This window comes from Engystomops pustulosus, chromosome 1 (genome assembly GCF_040894005.1).
Source record: "Engystomops pustulosus chromosome 1, aEngPut4.maternal, whole genome shotgun sequence".
NCBI classification, from domain to species: domain Eukaryota; kingdom Metazoa; phylum Chordata; class Amphibia; order Anura; family Leptodactylidae; genus Engystomops; species Engystomops pustulosus.
Genome location: NC_092411.1, coordinates 45,514,253 through 45,533,406, shown reverse-complemented (window position 1 = coordinate 45,533,406; position 19,154 = coordinate 45,514,253). Strand labels below are relative to the sequence as shown.

The 19,154-nt window shown below is 40.9% G+C and overlaps 1 protein-coding gene across 6 annotated transcripts in view; it reads right to left on the bottom strand.

Moving 5' to 3' along the window:
* Positions 1-19,154, bottom strand: part of ADGRV1 (adhesion G protein-coupled receptor V1) — a 270,179-nt gene that overhangs the window by 36,869 nt on the left and 214,156 nt on the right. For all 6 annotated transcript variants that reach the window (XM_072139515.1, XM_072139520.1, XM_072139525.1 and 3 more), the window contains 2 exons: positions 18,913-19,029; positions 5,579-5,757 (listed from right to left, as the gene is read on the bottom strand). In XM_072139515.1, coding sequence (XP_071995616.1) covers positions 5,579-5,757; positions 18,913-19,029 — 296 coding nt within the window. The remainder of the gene's footprint in view (positions 1-5,578; positions 5,758-18,912; positions 19,030-19,154) is intronic.

Below are 19,154 nucleotides of genomic sequence, written 5' to 3'. Positions count from 1 at the left end.
TCCCCCAGCAATCACTATATACAGCTCCCCCAGCAATCATTATATACAGCTCCCCCAGCAATCACTATATACAGCTTCCCCAACAATCACTATATACAGCTCCCCCAGCAATCACTATATACAGTTCCCAGTAATCACTATATACATTCCCCCTATAATAACTATATACACCCCCTATAACAACTATATACAGTGCCCCTATGATAACTATATACACCCCTATAATAACTGTATAACAATTATAATATACAGTCCTGCTATAATAACTATATACAGTCCCCTATAACTATATACACCCCCCTATAATAACTATATACAGTCCCCCTATAATAACTATATACAGTTCCCTGTAATAACTATATACAGACCCCTATGATAACTATGTACACCCTATAATAACTATATACACCCCCCTATAACAACTATATACACCCCCCTATAATAACTATATACACCCCCCTATAACTATATACACCCCCCTATAATAACTATATACATCCCCTATAATAACTATATACAGTTCCCTGTAATAACTATATACTCCCCCCTATAATAACTATATACAGTTCCCCTATAATAACTATATACAGTTCCCTGTAATAACTATATACAGACCCCTATAACTATATACACCCCCCTATAATAACTATATACAGTTCCCCTATAACTATATACAGTTCCCTGTAATAACTATATACACCCCCCTATAACAACTATATACACCCCCCTATAATAACTATATACACCCCCCTATAATAACTATATACAGTTCCTTGTAATAACTATATACAGACCCCTATAACTATATACACCCCCCTATAATAACTATATACAGTTCCCCTATAATAACTATATACAGTTCCCTGTAATAACTATATACAGACCCCTATGATAACTATGTACACCCTATAATAACTATATACACCCCCTATAACAACTATATACAGTGCCCCTATAATAACTATATACACCCCCCTATAATAACTATATACAGTTCCCTGTAATAACTATATACAGACCCCTATAACTATATACACCCCCCTATAATAACTATATACAGTTCCCCTATAATAACTATATACAGTTCCCTGTAATAACTATATACAGACCCCTATGATAACTATGTACACCCTATAATAACTATATACACCCCCCTATAATAACTATATACACCCCCTATAACAGCTATATACAGTGCCCCTATAATAACTATATACACCCCCTATAACAACTATATATAGTGCCCCTTTAATAACTATATACACCCCCATAATAAATATATACAATCCCCCTATAACAACTTTATACAGATTCCTATTATTGCTATACACCCCCCCCCCACATGATAAATATATACAACCCCCCCAATAATAACCATATACAGTTCTAGATATAATACCCCCCCCATAACAACTATATACAGTTCTAGATATAATACTAAAATTGTACTCACCCTCCATCGTTCCCACGATGCGCGCTGTCTTCATCCTCCCTCGCGTTGTTAGGGTGGAGATCGGATGTAAACAAAGATGGCGGCGCCCTGCTACTGCGCGCGCCGTGAGTCGTGCCGCGGTGACGTCACATGCTGTGACGTCACACTCGGCGCCGTGACCCAGCGGCAGGGCGCCGCCATCTTCATTTACATTGGATCGTCTATGGCAGAGCAGGGAACTTATTGTTCCCTCGCTCTGCCATAGACTAAAGGCAGAAACATCGGCGGGATTCGGCCCGCGGCCCGGCGCCGTATATATTGCTGGCGATTCGGGCGGTCATGCGACCGCCCGAATCGCCCCAATTTGGTGGGGGCCCCTCTTAAAGGCGAAGTGGTGGGGGCCCCGGGGCTCGCGCACCGCGAGCCCCCCCTATGATCCGGCTCTGTGCCCCAATGTGTCCTGTGTGTACAATGATGTAAAATATTGGGCTTGAAATAAGGATCATAAAACAACAGAAGTCCCATTAATGCCCTGACCAATCTCCTGCCATTCCAATACTACTACCCCGACTCTCCTAGCCGATCTGTGCTGTAAAAATGATATCCCAAACCAGACCAGACAGGGAAACAATAGACCTTGGATCAGTGTTGGAGTGCATTTCCTTCATTATTCCTAATAAAATAGACCATACTAGTCTCAAAATTACAGTAAGTTGTCTTCAGATCTCCAGTGTTGGGTTTGAGCCTAGGCCCACCCATTCTCTGGTCTGCCAGTCTGACACTGCCTTTTATTGTTTTATTATACATCCTACCCCCCCCCCACACCACCATGGCCCAGTTTTCTCTTAGAAAACTTCTTTCACAGTAGACATGCACATGTTCTGCAACTATAAAAACTAGGCCATCACCTGATGGGCCTAAGAAAAGTCAGTGTGATGTTTCTAAGTAATTTGAGCCTTCACCATGAGATACGCCCCTGTATAGTGCAATAAACAATTGTTATTAAAGGTTCCCAAGTCACACATTGGGGGTCATTTACTAAGGGCCCGATTCGCGTTTTCCCGACGTGTTACCCGAATATTTCCGATTTGTGCCGATTGTACCTGAATTGCCCCGGGATTTTGGCGCACGCGGAAATCGGGGGTGTGGCCGAACGAAAACCCAACGTATTCGGAAAAACCGCCGCATTTAAAAACGGAAAATGTGTCGCTCGGGACGGGCTTACCTGCACTCAGCCGGCCTCGGTGAATTCCGGTGCGTTCAGATGCTTTTCAGCGCAGCAGCGCCACCTGGTGGACGGCGGAGGAACTACCTTATTAAATCCCGGCCGGACCCGAATCCCCCGCAGAGAGCACGCCGCTGGATCGCGAACAGACCGGGTAAGTAAATCTGCTCCATTAAGTCAAAACATCATTGGGGCACATTTACTAAGGGTCCGCACACCGCATTTCCGTCGGGTTTCCGGACTATTTCCGATTTGCGCCACATTTAACAGGGGTTTTTGGCGCACACAATTGGATGTTGGCGCAATCTTGCTAATTTCCATGCGACACAAATCGGGGGCGTGGCCGACGGACAATCCTACTGACTCGGACTAAGCGTGGGATTTAAAATTAAAATTGTGTTGCATGACATGCGCTCACATACATGGGGAAGAAGAAGGTGAACTCCGGCGGACCTGAGCGGGGAAGCGACACATGCAGTATATCGGGCCCACGATCGGGCGCCGGACTTCATCCTCGTCGGACAACGCACCTCGGGGATCGCAACAGGACTGGGTGAGTAAATGTGCCCCATTCCTGTTCCAGCGGCTGTGTGCGTGTGTCTCCAACTCCTACGGCGCGCCGGCTCACGAAGATTTAAAGGGCCTGAGCACCACTGATTGGTGCTGGCCATTTCCAGGAAATTGTAAAAAGACGGTCTCTCCCAGCATTCCCTTCCCGATCTTTGTACTACCGTACATACCTTTAAGAAAGCTTGTAATGTTGCCCTGTGCTCGTGTATTGATTTCCCTTTGTGACCCCGGACCTGTTCCTGTGTACGCTGCTCCGCTGTCAGCCTTGACCTTCTGCTTAGCTTCTGATGTTGTTCCTGTGCCGCCTGTCCTGACCTCCTGCCTGTCCCTGACCACAAACCTGCCTTCCGTTTCTGTTCCTCATCTTGGCTGCCACCGTGGACAAAGTCCAAAGCAAGTCCTAACCACTTTGCGACGGGCTCTGGTGAAACTGGATGCCACTTAGACTGCTGTCCCAGGTGTCGGCTAATGTCATCGTCTGCGGTGGTCCAGTGGGTCCACTACAAGTGGAGCCTGACAGCCAGGTCTGAGCAGGCACAGGTTATTATCACTATTCGGCATGGCCATACCATAAATCTCCCCCATGGGGTCTATGAGTATCTTCTAAAATCATCCTTATCCATCCTTATATTGTTATAAATTATAATTGCAGAAATATAAGAATAAAATTATATATTAATACATACAATAATAATGCTTATACATTTTATTATATTTTTGCCTTGTAAATCTCATTTATCCATAATTTTTAGCCAAACCAACCCCTAATTGTATTTAGTAGTTGCTGGCAGATCCAGGTAACTGTTCTCTTTCATTATCCTACAGAAAATGATGAAATGATCATTAGCAGGAACTCAGAAGTCACCTTGTAACCAGCAGAGGAAGATAACAAGTGCGGGCAGACAAGACAGGCAGGAAGGGCGCAGCAATATCACACACAGTGATACGGGGCAATGAGTAAAGCGTCTAACTGTGAAGCATGACCGGACAAACATCTAACTGCTCAAAGCAATTTGGACTGAGGGATCAGATGTCTAGGTGTCTGCATCCGCAAATACCAATTTTCACAATAAATGGATGTGATCTCTTCATAATGAATGTACTGCTGGGAAGTTAATTAAGTTTGTGTTTTAATCTTAATTTATTTCTCCATTTTAGATCCTCATCCGGTGCTATTAATAAACCTTGTCTATGATTTTCTCTGATCATGACTTGTATTTATTCGCCTCTGCCTTCACTTTAAATCTTAATGAGGAAGAAGGAGACAAGTCATATGTTCCTTATATTGTCAAGCTAAAGGTTATACTTGAGATGTGTTGTTTGTGGGGAATTGTTTTGATAGCTCATAAATTAAATTGCATATTTTTTAAAGAAATCTACCATCAAAATCAAACAGGATAAACCAGGGACACCTACTCTACACCTACACCTATCCAGACACTGTGACTGCGGTCATCTTCTTATATTTATTATCCATGGCCTCCTTCCTTCTAAAATCAACTTAAAAATCAAATTTATACTAATGAGTCACAAGGTCTCAGGGGGTGTTACCTGAGCCCATCTGTGCTGTAGTTCACAGGCTACACTGTCTCATCTTCCCCCCAGCTCCCTCAGCAGTTCTAATGTCCCTCTGTCTAAGGTAATCAGACAGCAGTAGAGCAACCTGAGCTGGATGACTCATACACAGCAGCTGGGGGGTGGTGCAACAATTGATTACTTCTGTCTGTCAGGGACAACACTGTAATGATGTATTCTGGGCTTATGCTGGGCAGGACAAGGCTGGAGCAGTGCATAATTGGGGTGAGGTGAAGCGCTGAGGCAGCCACAAGAGCGACAGAGCCTGATTATCATAATTTTAGAATAGGTTTTTCAGCAAAACCCCTCAGTTCAACGATTAAACAAGATATGTATCTGCATCAGTGTAGCTACAGCATTCTCACAGTATGTTTGGTTCACAATGCATAAAAACAAATGGTAGCTTTCCTTTAAGGTCTTTTTAAAAGGCATAAGTTCAGTATGAAATCTTGAATAAATACATGACCCTTCTAAAATACAAGACAATTTAGGATTTGATGGAATGTATACAGGCTCAAATTATTTTTACAGAATGAAAGAAAAAGAATGTTACATTACAATGTTACTAGATCATACAATATTTATTGGAATGGAGCCACTACTAATGCCCAGTATTAGGAATCTAATTGTTTTGTATGTAACTGTATGAGACAACTTATCAATATGACAATTAAGCTGTCATTTGAGATTGAAAATTATTTCTCAAAAGGCAAATGGATGAAAATTGTAAATAACTATGTTCCCTGCAATGATATTTTATGTGTAGGAAAACTTACATGTCTCCATGGACCAATCCATAGATCTCAGTGATGTTCCTATGGTAGATACTCTTGAGAATGACGAGGTGCAAGACAACGACAACTGCAGGAAGTCCCCATCCCACTACAAAGAAGATCAAATGCCGTCGTTCTGCATGCTCATCGTTCATTACCAGAACATACCAAAAATTGACTGCCTATAAAACAACAAAAAAAGTTATTACAGTCACATATTCTAAACACGATAAATAAAAAACCCCAAATCTAATATAATAATATAATTATACTATAATTTTAAGCATTTAATTTAGGGAAATCTACATTGCATATAAGACTTGTATTTAAAGGGAACCTGTCACCATATTTTCACTAATAAACTTAATGATAGGTTTATACTAGGCCTTGCCCAGACAGTTTTTAGCTTAAAAATGCATAGTTCTGATCCCCAGAAAATGAACTTTGGAAGCTTACCTGGCACCCTGTCAAAAGGAGCAGCGAGTCACAGGGCATGGGTGTTATTGATGTGGAGAAGTAAGTCTCTCAGCTCATGTCTGCTAGCATGTCCCTCATCCTCCCTCCCTTCGGCTGAGATCCTCCTATGCTCTGCACTGCACTTTATTAGTGAAAATACGGTGATAGGTTGCTTTTAAATGTTCATTTACATTTCAACAAACGTTTCAAGAATCAGGAATACAAGTGACTACATGAAATTTGTAATATATTTCATAATATCACAGTTCCATCTATTGACTTTTATCACCTTCCCTTTCACTTTTAGTCTGCTTTACATTCTAAATGTAGGAAAGCTCACTGTAGTGTCAGATGAAGAGGTCACAGCAGGTAGGCCTCCACCCAGCAGCTTTGAGGCAACAGCATATTCACAAGGTGAGAGGAGAGCTTATATAACATATTGGCAACCAGTCGAAGGATATAATCCTTCATTAATTGCTGTAGTTTAATAGGTTTTAATGGACCACTGTGGGCAGGTCACTGGCCTAAATGACAGGCCTTAGCAGTCACCTCCCCACAATGATATGTCACTGACTGACTGTAGAAGGGACATTTCATTTTTTGGAGGCCAATACAAACCCCACTACATGTAAATCAAACCTTTAAGAAAAAAATTTACCTTGGTCATGTGATGAATGCACAGGGACACTAGTGATAGTGTTTATCGGTCACATGAGCAAGGCAGATTCCATCTACGGTATTATCAGTCAACAATGGAGGTTCCCATTTGATGCTAGCAAACAGAGTTCTAGGGATCAATTAGAAATTGACAAAGAATTTTGGAAACAAGCCCTTATACCTCTTGTATCACCCCTTCATCCTCATAGACCCCTTTCACGTGAATGCATGCTTGCCTGGGTGAACATACAGCCACACGCAGGAGAGAGGGCTTCTCAACATAGAGATCCCTGATCTCATATTACCCCTTTTTAAAGTAAAGTATTCCTGATCAACAATTCTGTCCTTTGTTTCTGTCCTGGCTCCTTATTTCAGAACTGAAAAATTATCTTTATGCTCCAAATAAGAAAGCTATAAATAAATAGGATTTGCCTTGAATTAATTAGCAATGGAAAAATCTGTTGCGCTGTGTTCTTATTTGCCATATGTTGTGTACACTATCAGGATATGACAAATCTTTCACTGTTTCAACAATCAAACATTCCCTTTATATTTTATTCCACATCCCACATGCACCATGTTCCCACAATCTTATGTAAGAAACTCCCCAATTTGTGCAATATACAGTGCACTTATCACAGCCACAAAATATTACAAATAAAGCTGTGTATGAAATGCAATCCATCACTAGAAATAAAAATGGAGAAACCAAAACAAACAAAACCATGTTCTGATACAGCGACCAAGTTACACTGATATAATCTTGTTGCGCAGTCAGAAACATGTTTATTGCTCAGCAATACTTAAAGGGGTACTGCCATTCTAGGCAGAAACGGGAAGCACGTTTTACCAGTTACTGTTTTTGTTACTCCTAGTATCCTCTATGGGAGTAGTAGAATCAGTGTAGAACAGCTTCTCTCAGATGTTTCTGTAATTCACGAGTGACTGCAAAGGACGTGCTACCTCTAAAGTTAACGTTATAGATATTCTATGGTTCGCTCTGGCACAGCATGGAGATACCATGATCAAAAAGCTGGTTCTCACCTAAGAGATTGGCTTTCGACTCTGCCTGTTTGTATCACCTACCGATTATAGGTGGCGTGTGTTCTTTTAAGAACATTGAGCAAACACCCGTACTAAATTGGCAAAAATCAGTCCTGAAGAAAAATAATTCTGATCCTCGCATCAGCAAGCCTTTTCTTCAGGCAAGAACAAGAATCCCTGTTCCGGTAGGGAATCTTCAGAACAAGCAAGTTTCCTGCAAAAAGAAAAAAATCGGAAACTCTCCTCGGAAATCCGAGAAATCTCTCCCCAGAAACCGTTGAGAAGGAAGAAAATCTGCACTAGCTCCACCCACTCCAAGGGACAACCGAAGCCTTGCAAGAACCTTTTTCCTCGCCCATCCTCCACCTACAGCATCCAGAGATGGAAGCCCCAAGAGTGAAAGAAGAAATGATGATGGAAGCCCCAAGAGTAGAGGAAGATGATGATGGAAGCCCCAAGACAGGTTTCCAAGAAAAAGAACAGCATGGGGCCTAAGAGACTTATGTAGTCTTAGCGAATAATGTTGTGAATTACTTTCAAAGATGTCCATAGGATGGAGCCAGGCCTTGTAATACAGCCCTGGATGATGCTACTCTCATACTAATGGGTAAGGAAATATTTCCTCTAAAGATGATTTATTTGCACTGTTCACGAGCAAGGAAAGGCTGCATTATAGAAAGAAGCTCCTTTCCTTGCATGCAGCTAGTTATAATGTATTAATCTGTAGGATAACTTGATGTGTCTTACACAATGTAGTGATCAAACTTTTCTTGATAAAAAAGTTATCTCTGCCAGGAGCAGGCAAAGCGTGTGGATTTCATTCACCACATGGATCGATGTTGTACCTGAGAGGTGAAGGCAGGCAATGTCACAAGGGCTTTGTCATTAGCGCCGTCTCTTTTGGTTTGCAGAATAATCAATGTCTCAAAATAGAAATAAGATAGAAAAACAAAGGGAGGCATTTATTAATTTGGGCGCAGGGTGGTGTAGGAAGCGTGCTATTATTTTCAGTGTGATTTAAGTTTAAGGGATTAATGATTTGGAGTACAAACAAAAAGGATTATAACTGTCTCCACATTCATGAAGGTGATATAGAACTCCATAGAAAAGCTCTTGGCTGCTCTTATTTTGCACCAAAAATTGAGCCACAAAATAGAAGAGCCAGAAAAGTGTTGAATTCACAAGCGGTGACACAATTATGTTCCCAAAAACAGAACAAGTGTCAGAAAACCACCAATATTGTGATGCAACACTTCATAAATAAGGCGCAAGAGGCGCAGCCAGGGAAAAGAAAAATACTGCCAGATTTCCGTTTGAAAGTCGGTAACAAATGCTCCCCAAATAGTTCAGGTTATAGGTGTCCAACTTCAATATTAAGGAACTGTGACATCTTCGACACATTGTCCCACATTTAACAGAACTGGTGCAATCTATGCTATGTACAATTTGCCTGTGTAGTGGGCAGCGTAGGGCAGATTCATGAATTATGGTGCCGGTTCTTCATGAATATGGCACCCCCTGCACTGCTCGGGAAGTGGGCACCATTTTTTTGGTGCTCTTTGTTCATGCTGTAGAATTGTGACACACGACAGTAATAAATATGGGGCAAAGCGCCAACACAACATTTTTTCTGTCTTATCGAACACAGTGCAGCCGCAACACAGAACTGGCGCAGATACTTTATAAATACATGTAAAAGAAGTTTGCACATTCTTTCTAGTGGAAAATCAGACAGGAAACTGGCGCAAACACTTTAATAAATGTGGCCATTTGTATTCCTCATAAATGAATGATTCCAGAGAGTTTAGAACTGTGCACCGTTATGCTACTGGTTAGTGGTGCATCTCCAATATCTCCTGACTAACAGGAAATTGTCACCTTGTTAATAAATATTCCAGAGGAATAACAGAGGAACAGGACAATGAAAGGTTTTGCGTCTTTATGCTCCATAAAAGTTATTACATAGAAAATACAAGGACTTACGGCGCGTCAGAGGAAGTGCCGAGTCCTCATATAAGGTGAAAGGGGTTATACATTATAACCTCACTAAGAGTCCTCTGTTCCACCATACATTTTTTATACTACAAGGGCGGTTCAATAAGTACCCGTGTTTGACGACAGAAGGAGTTCCTGAGGGAAGTTGGTATTATCATCGTGTGCTGCCATCTATGAAACGATGGCAAAACAAATTGCTGACTGATTGATTGGTTAGTTTGGATTTGGCAGCCATTTGAGTAAGACGTGTTTTGTGATTTTCGCTAAGATGGAAAAAGAGCAGTATCGTTCGGTAATTTGCTTTTTGTTTTTGGATGGGGAAAAAATGCGAGGAGATAAAAGCAAAGTTGGATTCTGTTTATGGGAACCCTTCGCAATCTATGATCACAGTTAGATACTGGAGCGACCAGGACGCCCAGCACACGTGATTACCGATGATACTCGCTGATTGACGAACGAAAGTGCGCGAAGTAGAAGCCGTAGGTGTGTTGACCGGAATGGCAATTAATATTTTGCATGATAAGTTAGCGATTAAAAAATTGTCGGCCCTAGGGTTGCTGCGATTGCTCAAGGTGGACAACAAGCGGATGCGGCTGTTAATTTCGAAGCAGCGTTTGGAGCAGTTTAAGTGAGATCCGAAAGAGTTTTTGTGTCGAGTTGTCACCGTTGATGAAACCTGGATTCCTCATTAACCCCTTAACGCTCTGCGCCGTAGCTCTACGGCGCAGAGGTATAAGGGATGTATGAAGAGGGCTCACGGGCTGAGTCCTCTTCATACAGAGGTGGGGGTTTTTGCATTTTGCACAAAACCCCCACCGCTAATAACCGCGGTCGGTGCTTGCACCGATCGCGGCTATTAACCCTCTAAACGCCGCCCGCAAAGTCGCGGGCGGCGTTTAAAAGACGGCGGCGCGCGGGCGCCGCCATCTTTTTTTCGATCGCCACGCCCCCGAACGTCATCGGGGGGCGGCGATCGGTTACCATGGTAGCTTCGGGTCTTCTTTTGACAGGAGGCTACATGGTTTATGCAGGTTCGTTACAATGAGCCAGTGGCTCATTGTAATGTAAGACCTGCAAAAACGCCATATATTGCAATACTGTAGTATTGCAGTATATGGTAGGAGCGATCTGATCATCTAGGGTTAATGTACCCTAGATGGTCTAAAAAATAGTGAAAAAAAAAAGAAAAAAAAAAGTTTAAAAAATAAAAAAAATTAATAAAATATTAAAAGTTCAAATCACCCCCCTTTCCCTAGAACGGATATAAAACATAATAAACAGTAAAAATCACAGACATATTAGGTATCGCCGCGTCCCAAAATGCCCGATCTATCAAAATATAAAAACGGTTACGGCTGGCGATGACCTCCGAGGCGGGAAATGGCGCCCAAATGTCCGAAATGCGACTTTTACACCTTTTTACATAACATAAAAAATGAAATAAAAAATGATCAAAATGTCGCACAGACCTCAAAATGGTAGCAATGAAAACGTTGCCTCATTTCGCAAAAAATGACCCCTCACACATTTCCGTGCGCCAAAGTATGAAAAAGTTATTAGCGTCAGAAGATGGCAAAAAATTTTTTTTCTTTTTTGTACACATTCGTTTAATTTTTGAAAATGTATTAAAACACAATAAAACCTATATAAATTTGGTATCACCGCGATCACACCGAACCAAAGAATAAAGTAGGCATGTTATTTGGAGCGAAGAGTGAAAGTCGTAAAAACTGAGCCCACAAGAAATTTTTTTTCAATTTTTCCACATTTGGAATTTTTTTTCAGCTTCGCAGTACATGGCATGTTAAAATAAATAACATTACGGGAAAGTAAAATTTGTTACACACAAAATAAGCCCTCACACAGGTCTGTACACGTAAAAATGAAAAAGTTATGGATTTTTGAAGTTGGAGAGCGAGAAATTAGCCGAAAAACCCTCCGTCCTTAAGGGGTTAAACACCAGAAACTAAGCAACAATCAAAACAATAGATTTCTCCAGGTGAATCTGCTCCAAAGAAGGCGAAGACGGTCCCATAGGCCAGAAAGGTCATGGCGACGTTTTTTTGGGATGCGAACGGCGTCATCCTCATGGATTTTTTATAAGAAGGATGAACGTCACTGGACAATACTACAGTGAGTTCTTGGACCACTTCGACAAAAAATTGAAGGAGACATGGCCGCATTTGGCGAAAAAGAGGGTGCTCTTTTACCACGATAATGTACCAGCACAATCTTTCGGAGTTGTCGCCGCCAAACTGCATGAATGCATTATCAATTGCTGCCCCCCCCCCCCCGTATTCCCCCGATCTGGCTCCCTGTGACTTTTTCTTGTTCCCTAACATGAATAAATGGTTCGCAGGAAAAAAAATTAGCTTAAACAAGGAAGTCCTCGCCGAGACAGAGACGTATTTTTGGAGGGGTTAAAAAAATGTTAGGAACGTTGGGAGAAGTGTATCTTTCTATAAGGGGATTATGTTGAAAAATAAAACATTTAAAAAAAAACCAAAAAAACGGTGCCTTCATTTCTAACACGGGTACTTATTGAACTGCCCTCATAATCTTTTGTGATCATGTTCATTAATCATATCATCATAAAGGAGTTTTTAATGTCTCTCATTTTTCAGTAAAAAAAAATATGTTTGAAATCTTGGTAAAAAAATACAGATAAATAACCATAAAAACGAATGAAGTCTAGTTTATTTTTGCAGACGTGGTTGAATGTAATCTAAATATATCTACAATGAGAACCCTCTAACAGGAAGGCATCTTATAAAAGTTCTCCATTTGCTTAACTGCTGTGATGTCTAAAATCAGATTTTTTTCACGTTTCTATAAGTAAAAAGAGAGGGGAAATAGTCACAGTGGTTACTGTGTAGTATGTGCTACACCCAAGCGCAGCTTCACAGTGAGATAAAGTGTAAATGTGGTTTATTACAGTATCAGGCCTCATGCACAGGGCACTTGATAGCACAATTTGTGTCCGTATCACAGCCCCCATGGGGCTCTATGGCCCCCGGTACCACCACTCTATGGAGAGGGGTGGGAAGCGCTCACCCCTCTTTCCTCCAGTCACGTGCTCATCTGGGTTATGGCCTAGATTAAAGCTAATCTTCTGTAGCGTGTTTACACTGCTCTGGGCAGTGAGGATTAAAAGAAATCTCCCATCAAAATCCAGCAAGATAAACACGGCACAATTACTCTTAGATCCAGGCACTTTGACTGTCCTAATCTTCTTATATTTGTTAACCAAATCTTCTAAACTGCCCTAGCCCCTCTGTGATCCAGCTTTACAGACTGTTATACTGTATCACTCTCCCACCTGTTCTCTCATCAGGAAGTTCTCACTTCACAAGTGCTGAGGTGTAAGGGGAGAGGACGAAACAGTGTAACAGCCTGTGAAGCTAAATCAAAGAGGGGCTACCTCAGGCTCATTAACATACTTTTAAAAGTTGATTTTAGAAGAAAGGAGGCCATGGATAACAAATATAAGAAGATTACCACAGTCACAGCGCCTGGATCTAAGAGTATGTTTCCCTGGTTTATCATACTTGATTTTGATGGTAGATTTCCATTAACCCCTTAAAGGGGTATTCTCATCTGGGCATTCACATTTAATTAAATTCATTTGCCATATGCAAACATTTCTTCAATTGGATGTTATTAAAAAAAATGTTCCTGTGTGAAGATAATTTCTCATAAATGTAGTCATGTTGTCCCTTAGAAACGAGATGGCTTCCCCGGATACGACCACGTCACACTCTGGCAGTGAGGGCCAGACATGCGCTAATGAGCTCTGCCTGACCACCTGGATTCAGTGATCATTACCACAGGGCGGCTGTAGGACATGCAATAACTCCCAGACATTTAATATTCAGAAACTTTTTGTTTCTTTGTGCAATCTCTCCAGCAGAGGTGGCCGTAACCAAGGACACAGTTTTGTTTCTAAGGGACAACATGACTACATTTATGAGAAATTATCTTCACACAGGAACATTATTTTTAATAACATCTAATTGAAGAAATGTTTATATATGGCAGATTAATGAAACTGAAAGTGAATGCCCAGATGAGAATACCCCTTTAACTTTCAGCGTGATGTTTGAAAATAATGCTCATAGAATACTATAGCCAGGAAGAGAGCAGAATGGCTTAACACTCCCTGTTCAGAGCTGTGTAAACAAATGTGAGAAGGGGAATTTGCCTTGACAACAGTAAAGTCACAATGTTACTAAGGGGCACTTTACAGCCTGCTACTGTACTCCAGCAAATCGGTACAAATCCAGTTAGCAGATAGGAATCAGTATATTACATACACCAAAAATGTGTACATGCCGCTTACAGTATATAACCAGGCATCTGCAGACCAATCATATCAAAAATAAATTCTTGTTATTAGTACTTACCAATGCTCTTTTTAGATTTATAATTTTGCCAAATTTTTCAAGCCAGAATTGACTTTGTCACTGAACTAATGAGTTGTGTGCACTGCGCAGATGACTTATCAGGGTAAACTCTGTGTGACCCACTAATGACAATGTCATTTCACTACTTCAGATAATTGTGGGCAGAAATGACAGTTTGTGCAAATATAATCTTCTTAAATGTGGAATTTATTACTCTGCCACATAGCAGCTGCACTGACTGCTGTGTATGAAGCTGACATTAGGGAAGATAGATTTGTTGTCTCTTTACTGAGGCATTTTTTGTTTTTTTCTAATGATAGAAAGAAGTGACCATAATGTGGTCATAAAACTATATTCATGACTTCCAACTGCAATCAGGACGCCAAAGTAGATAAGTAGACTTTCTGTACATGATACACTCGTACAACCTGCATAGAAATCTGGGGTGAATGTATTACATGTGGGCTCAGCTGTGTATTGTATCATGGATTTCAGGGGCAGATTAAAACAGCAGTGGGCTCTGGACTGTATGAATATTATAGCTCCTACCAGTCTGGAATCACTTTTTGCATATGGTACTAGAATCAGCTTCTTGGGGAATGGAGGATGCATCCCTTAACCCTGCTTTCAGTCTCTGGTTTAAGGACCTTTGAAGGACCTTTAAAAGGTCCTGAAATGGCTTTTGTGGACATGTGTATTGAGAGCAGGATCAGATGTATGAGGATTTCATGGGTGAAGATCCTTCGCAGAATAAAATTTGGTGGGATTGACCAGGGGCCCCCTAGTAGTCTTGGGCCCCGGGCTAACCCCAAAAAAACCTATTGTAATACACTACTATCTGTCATCAGCTATAAAATATAAAGAATAACCTACATTGGAATTAACATTGATACTTCTAAACCAGTTTCATATAGAGATTAGAGAATGTAGGTTTCGGGAACTTGCTCCTGATAAGGTTATAGCTGATAAGAGGATGGAAAATTAAATATTATGAAATAGTAGTCACCCAAACCACTTGGCCCCAGTCTGAGACTTGACTTACTGGAAATCTCTGACATAGCATCGTACATAATACTTTACTATGTTAAATGACTTTACTTTTAGAGGGAATGTGTCACCAGAAAATTACTAACTTTATTGTTAAAAATAGGTTTTTATGTTACACAGCAATGTGAGAATTTTTGGTGACATATTTGAAAATATAATCAGATACGAATAACGGAATAAAAAAATCAGGAACAAAAAGTTTTGTGCACTTAAAACTGGCCCGACCCAAAGAGAAACGCAATCATAAAGATACTGGAGGTGAAATGTCGCTCCTTGGCACCAAAGAGTTGGCGAATTAGAAACACAAAAATGGGTGGACACACAGGAAACAAGAGGCTCGGGAGCCAAATCTACTATAATCTTCCCCAGAAAACAAGTTTTGTGTACTGTATAAAGATCTTTTCTTTATTATTCAAAGCAATGTTTTAAAAAAAAATTCTTCTTTGAAATTATGGAATTGACATGTTGCACACATTGGGGGATATTTATCATATGATAGCCCCGCCGCTGCATTTTCGCTGTGCAGTGTTTATTTTACGTCAAGCCCTGTCCATGGGGGGGGAAGGTGGCGGAGAGGACTATACAATCACAAGTGCTGGCAATAAGCTAGCATTTGCGATTATTTCAAGACTTCTAAGCCACTGATGTGGTGCAGAGGCCCTGATAAATATGCCCCATTGGGTCATATTTATCAATCTGTTTATGACCAAAACCTGTTTTATGAACAGTTTTTAAACGTTTATGACTAGTAAGAGATAAAAGGAGGGTGGGCCTAAGCTGTACCAAAATTCTGGCAGATCAGCCCCTCATGGTTATTTTATATACAGCCCCCTCATGGTTATTTTATATACAGTCCCCTCATGGTTATTTTATATACAGCCTCCTCATGGTTATTCTATATACAGCCCCCTCATGGTTATTTTATATACAGCCCCCTCATGGTTATTTTATATACAGCCTCCTCATGGTTATTCTATATACAGCCCCCTCATGGTTATTTTATATACAGCCCTTCATGGTTATTTTATATACAGCCCCCTCATGGTTATTCTATATACAGCCTCCTCATGGTTATTCTATATACAGCCCCCCTCATGGTTATTTTATATACAGCCCCCTCATGGTTATTTTATATACAGCCCCCTCAAGGTTATTTTATATACAGCCCTTCATGGTTATTTTATATACAGCCCCCTCATGGTTATTTTATATACAGCCTCCTCATGGTTATTCTATATACAGCCTCCTCATGGTTATTCTATATACAGCCCCCTCATGGTTATTTTATATACAGCCCCCTCAAGGTTATTTTATATACAGCCCTTCATGGTTATTTTATATACAGCCCCCTCATGGTTATTTCATATACAGCCTCCTCAAGGTTATTCTATATACAGCCTCCTCATGGTTATTCTATATACAGCCCCCTCATGGTTATTTTATATACAGCCCCCTCATGGTTATTTTATATACAGCCCTTCATGGTTATTTTATTTACAGCCCACTCACCCCGAAGGATACATTAGATACAGCCCCTCTCACCTCCATGGATCCCTTATGTAGAGCCTAATGTGGGCCTCCCAGCAGCTCAGGGCCCCGGCACTTGCCCAGATACGCCCAGTGCTGGCGCTAGCCCTGCATCTACCCCAATGTGATTGAATGCTATATTTGCACAATGTGTTTTTATATGAAGCTATTTTTTATCTTTGGGACTTTTTGTGTTTCACAGAGCTGACATAAAAGCTCTGCAAACATATTATATAAAATAATATATAAGTAAATAATATTCTACATGGACAGACGTCATATGGGCAGGTTCTGACTGTTACTGGACATCTTATCTAAATTCCACCTTACAAGGTGAGATACCAACCACAAGTACATTGTGCAGTATTAAAACAATATGTCATGTACATTACTTACAACACAATTAACTCCCCAATGATATTTCCAGGAGATGCCATGATATTTCAGTATAACAGTGAAAATGTCACCTTATGGCATGGAATACAAATACTCTTCTGGTAGATAGATGCATCACATATACGTGTATTATTGAGGGAAGATGAATAGTTGGATAAGCCCTAATGTATTGTTACATGGGCAGATTTCTTTTCTTCATATGATGCAATTAACAGTATACAGTAGCAGGTTTATCTGTGTTATTCAGCAGCTATTTCCATTTTGCAATCATTGTAATGGGGACCAATGAGGAAAGCTCTCAGAGTATACACTGAGTGTATGCATGGACATGTACTAGCAGACGAGGATTCTTTATATCTAGTATATGTCGCATCGAGAAAGAAACACTGGTTGTAAAAATTCTACATATTTCCATCCTACTCCTGTTGGATAAGCAACAACTGTATTGCATCCATTCCTGGCCTCCACTGAGGTCCTAACTGTTAGTATAAGGGCTCATTCACACGGCCGTTCATGGGGACGTACATGCAGCCGCAAGATGGCCCCATAGACAGCAATGGCGGCCCGGCGGGGGTATAGTGTCACACATGTGTGGCACTGATCCGCGCCCCACACCGCAAAAAGATAGAGCATGCTCTGTCTTTCTGCCAGTGTGCGGCCGTGTGCCGCTGTTTCCTATGGAGGGAGGAGGGGTCAACTCCTCCTCACCTCCAGTACACGGCGGGCATACTGTGTGTGAATTAATCCCTAAGAGCGAGTTACATCACTCACATGTGAACCAAGCCTTAGGCTTAGTGTGTAATGCCTGGATCCGACCTTGATATGAATTTTAGTTAAGCCCACATCATATCATGTAAATGAGCCTTTACCAATTAACAAAGAAATTGTATAAACATTATTGTCACTTTAACTTATTTGTGGCCATCTTTCTACAAAATCCTTTTGATATGGACAGCTAAGAACTATAACTGCTATACAAGTCTAGTGTTTAGTCATACACTATATACTGAAACATATCTGCTTCAGTTTACTGATGCAAGCCTAAAACTCGCAGCAGGCCTTGGCCATTGCTGGTTGGGGCTGCCAGAGAGAATGATGGTAGTTTTAGGGTAGTAACACTGTGGAGCCACAGGGAAGAAACTACTGGGGTCCAGGATCCCAATACAAAATCTTAATTTGATGGCGCTATATAAATAAAGATTATTATTATTATTATTATCTTGATCAGGTCCCTCATGTAAAATTTTAATTTGTAATTCTAGCGGCACCAAGCACCAGTCACGTCTTCGGGAACCAGTAATGCTAAAGTCTGCCCCATGATACTCCCCAACTAAACCCTAACTACCCTGAGAGGAGATGGAAGAAGATAACAGTGAGCAACTTAGCATCAGACCAGACTGGGAAGATGCCGGTTCTCATCCAACCCTTCCTTGTCTTCCTGAACCGGCTGTTATTCCACCAGCCCTTCTATTAAGCTTTCATTCCACCACTGTTTGGGGTCATCTTGTCTCCAGGGTCCCCAAGCAGTTGTGTGGGAGGAATGATAAGGAAATCTGACAATGTTTAGAATACTCATATGTGTAAAAGGAGTCTCAAAGTCACTTTAGATGCCAAGGCCTGGGCACCCTTTATAGCTACCATTGTTGTTCTGCCACAATATAACATATTCTGTTTTGTACCTGTTCTAATCCGACCCTCATCAGTTATATAATACTATATTCTATTCTGAGCCTATTCATACATGCTATACTTTATTATCTGACACTAGTATTCATAAAGCGCCATTATGTGTGACATAGGATTTTCACTCACCTGAATAAGCATCCAGACAAACTGACAGAGGTAGAAATAGTGTGTGATAGAGGCTAATCCTGCACAGCTTTCATTGGAGAGCTCAGGGCTAATGTAAGCAGAGGCCAGAAATGAGATCTACAACAGAACACAAACGCCATTAATAAAGATATTACATTGTAAGGGCAAGAGTTCATCAGCAATGTAATAACACTGAACATACCAATGACTTCATTATATACATTACAAGGAAATTGGTAGTG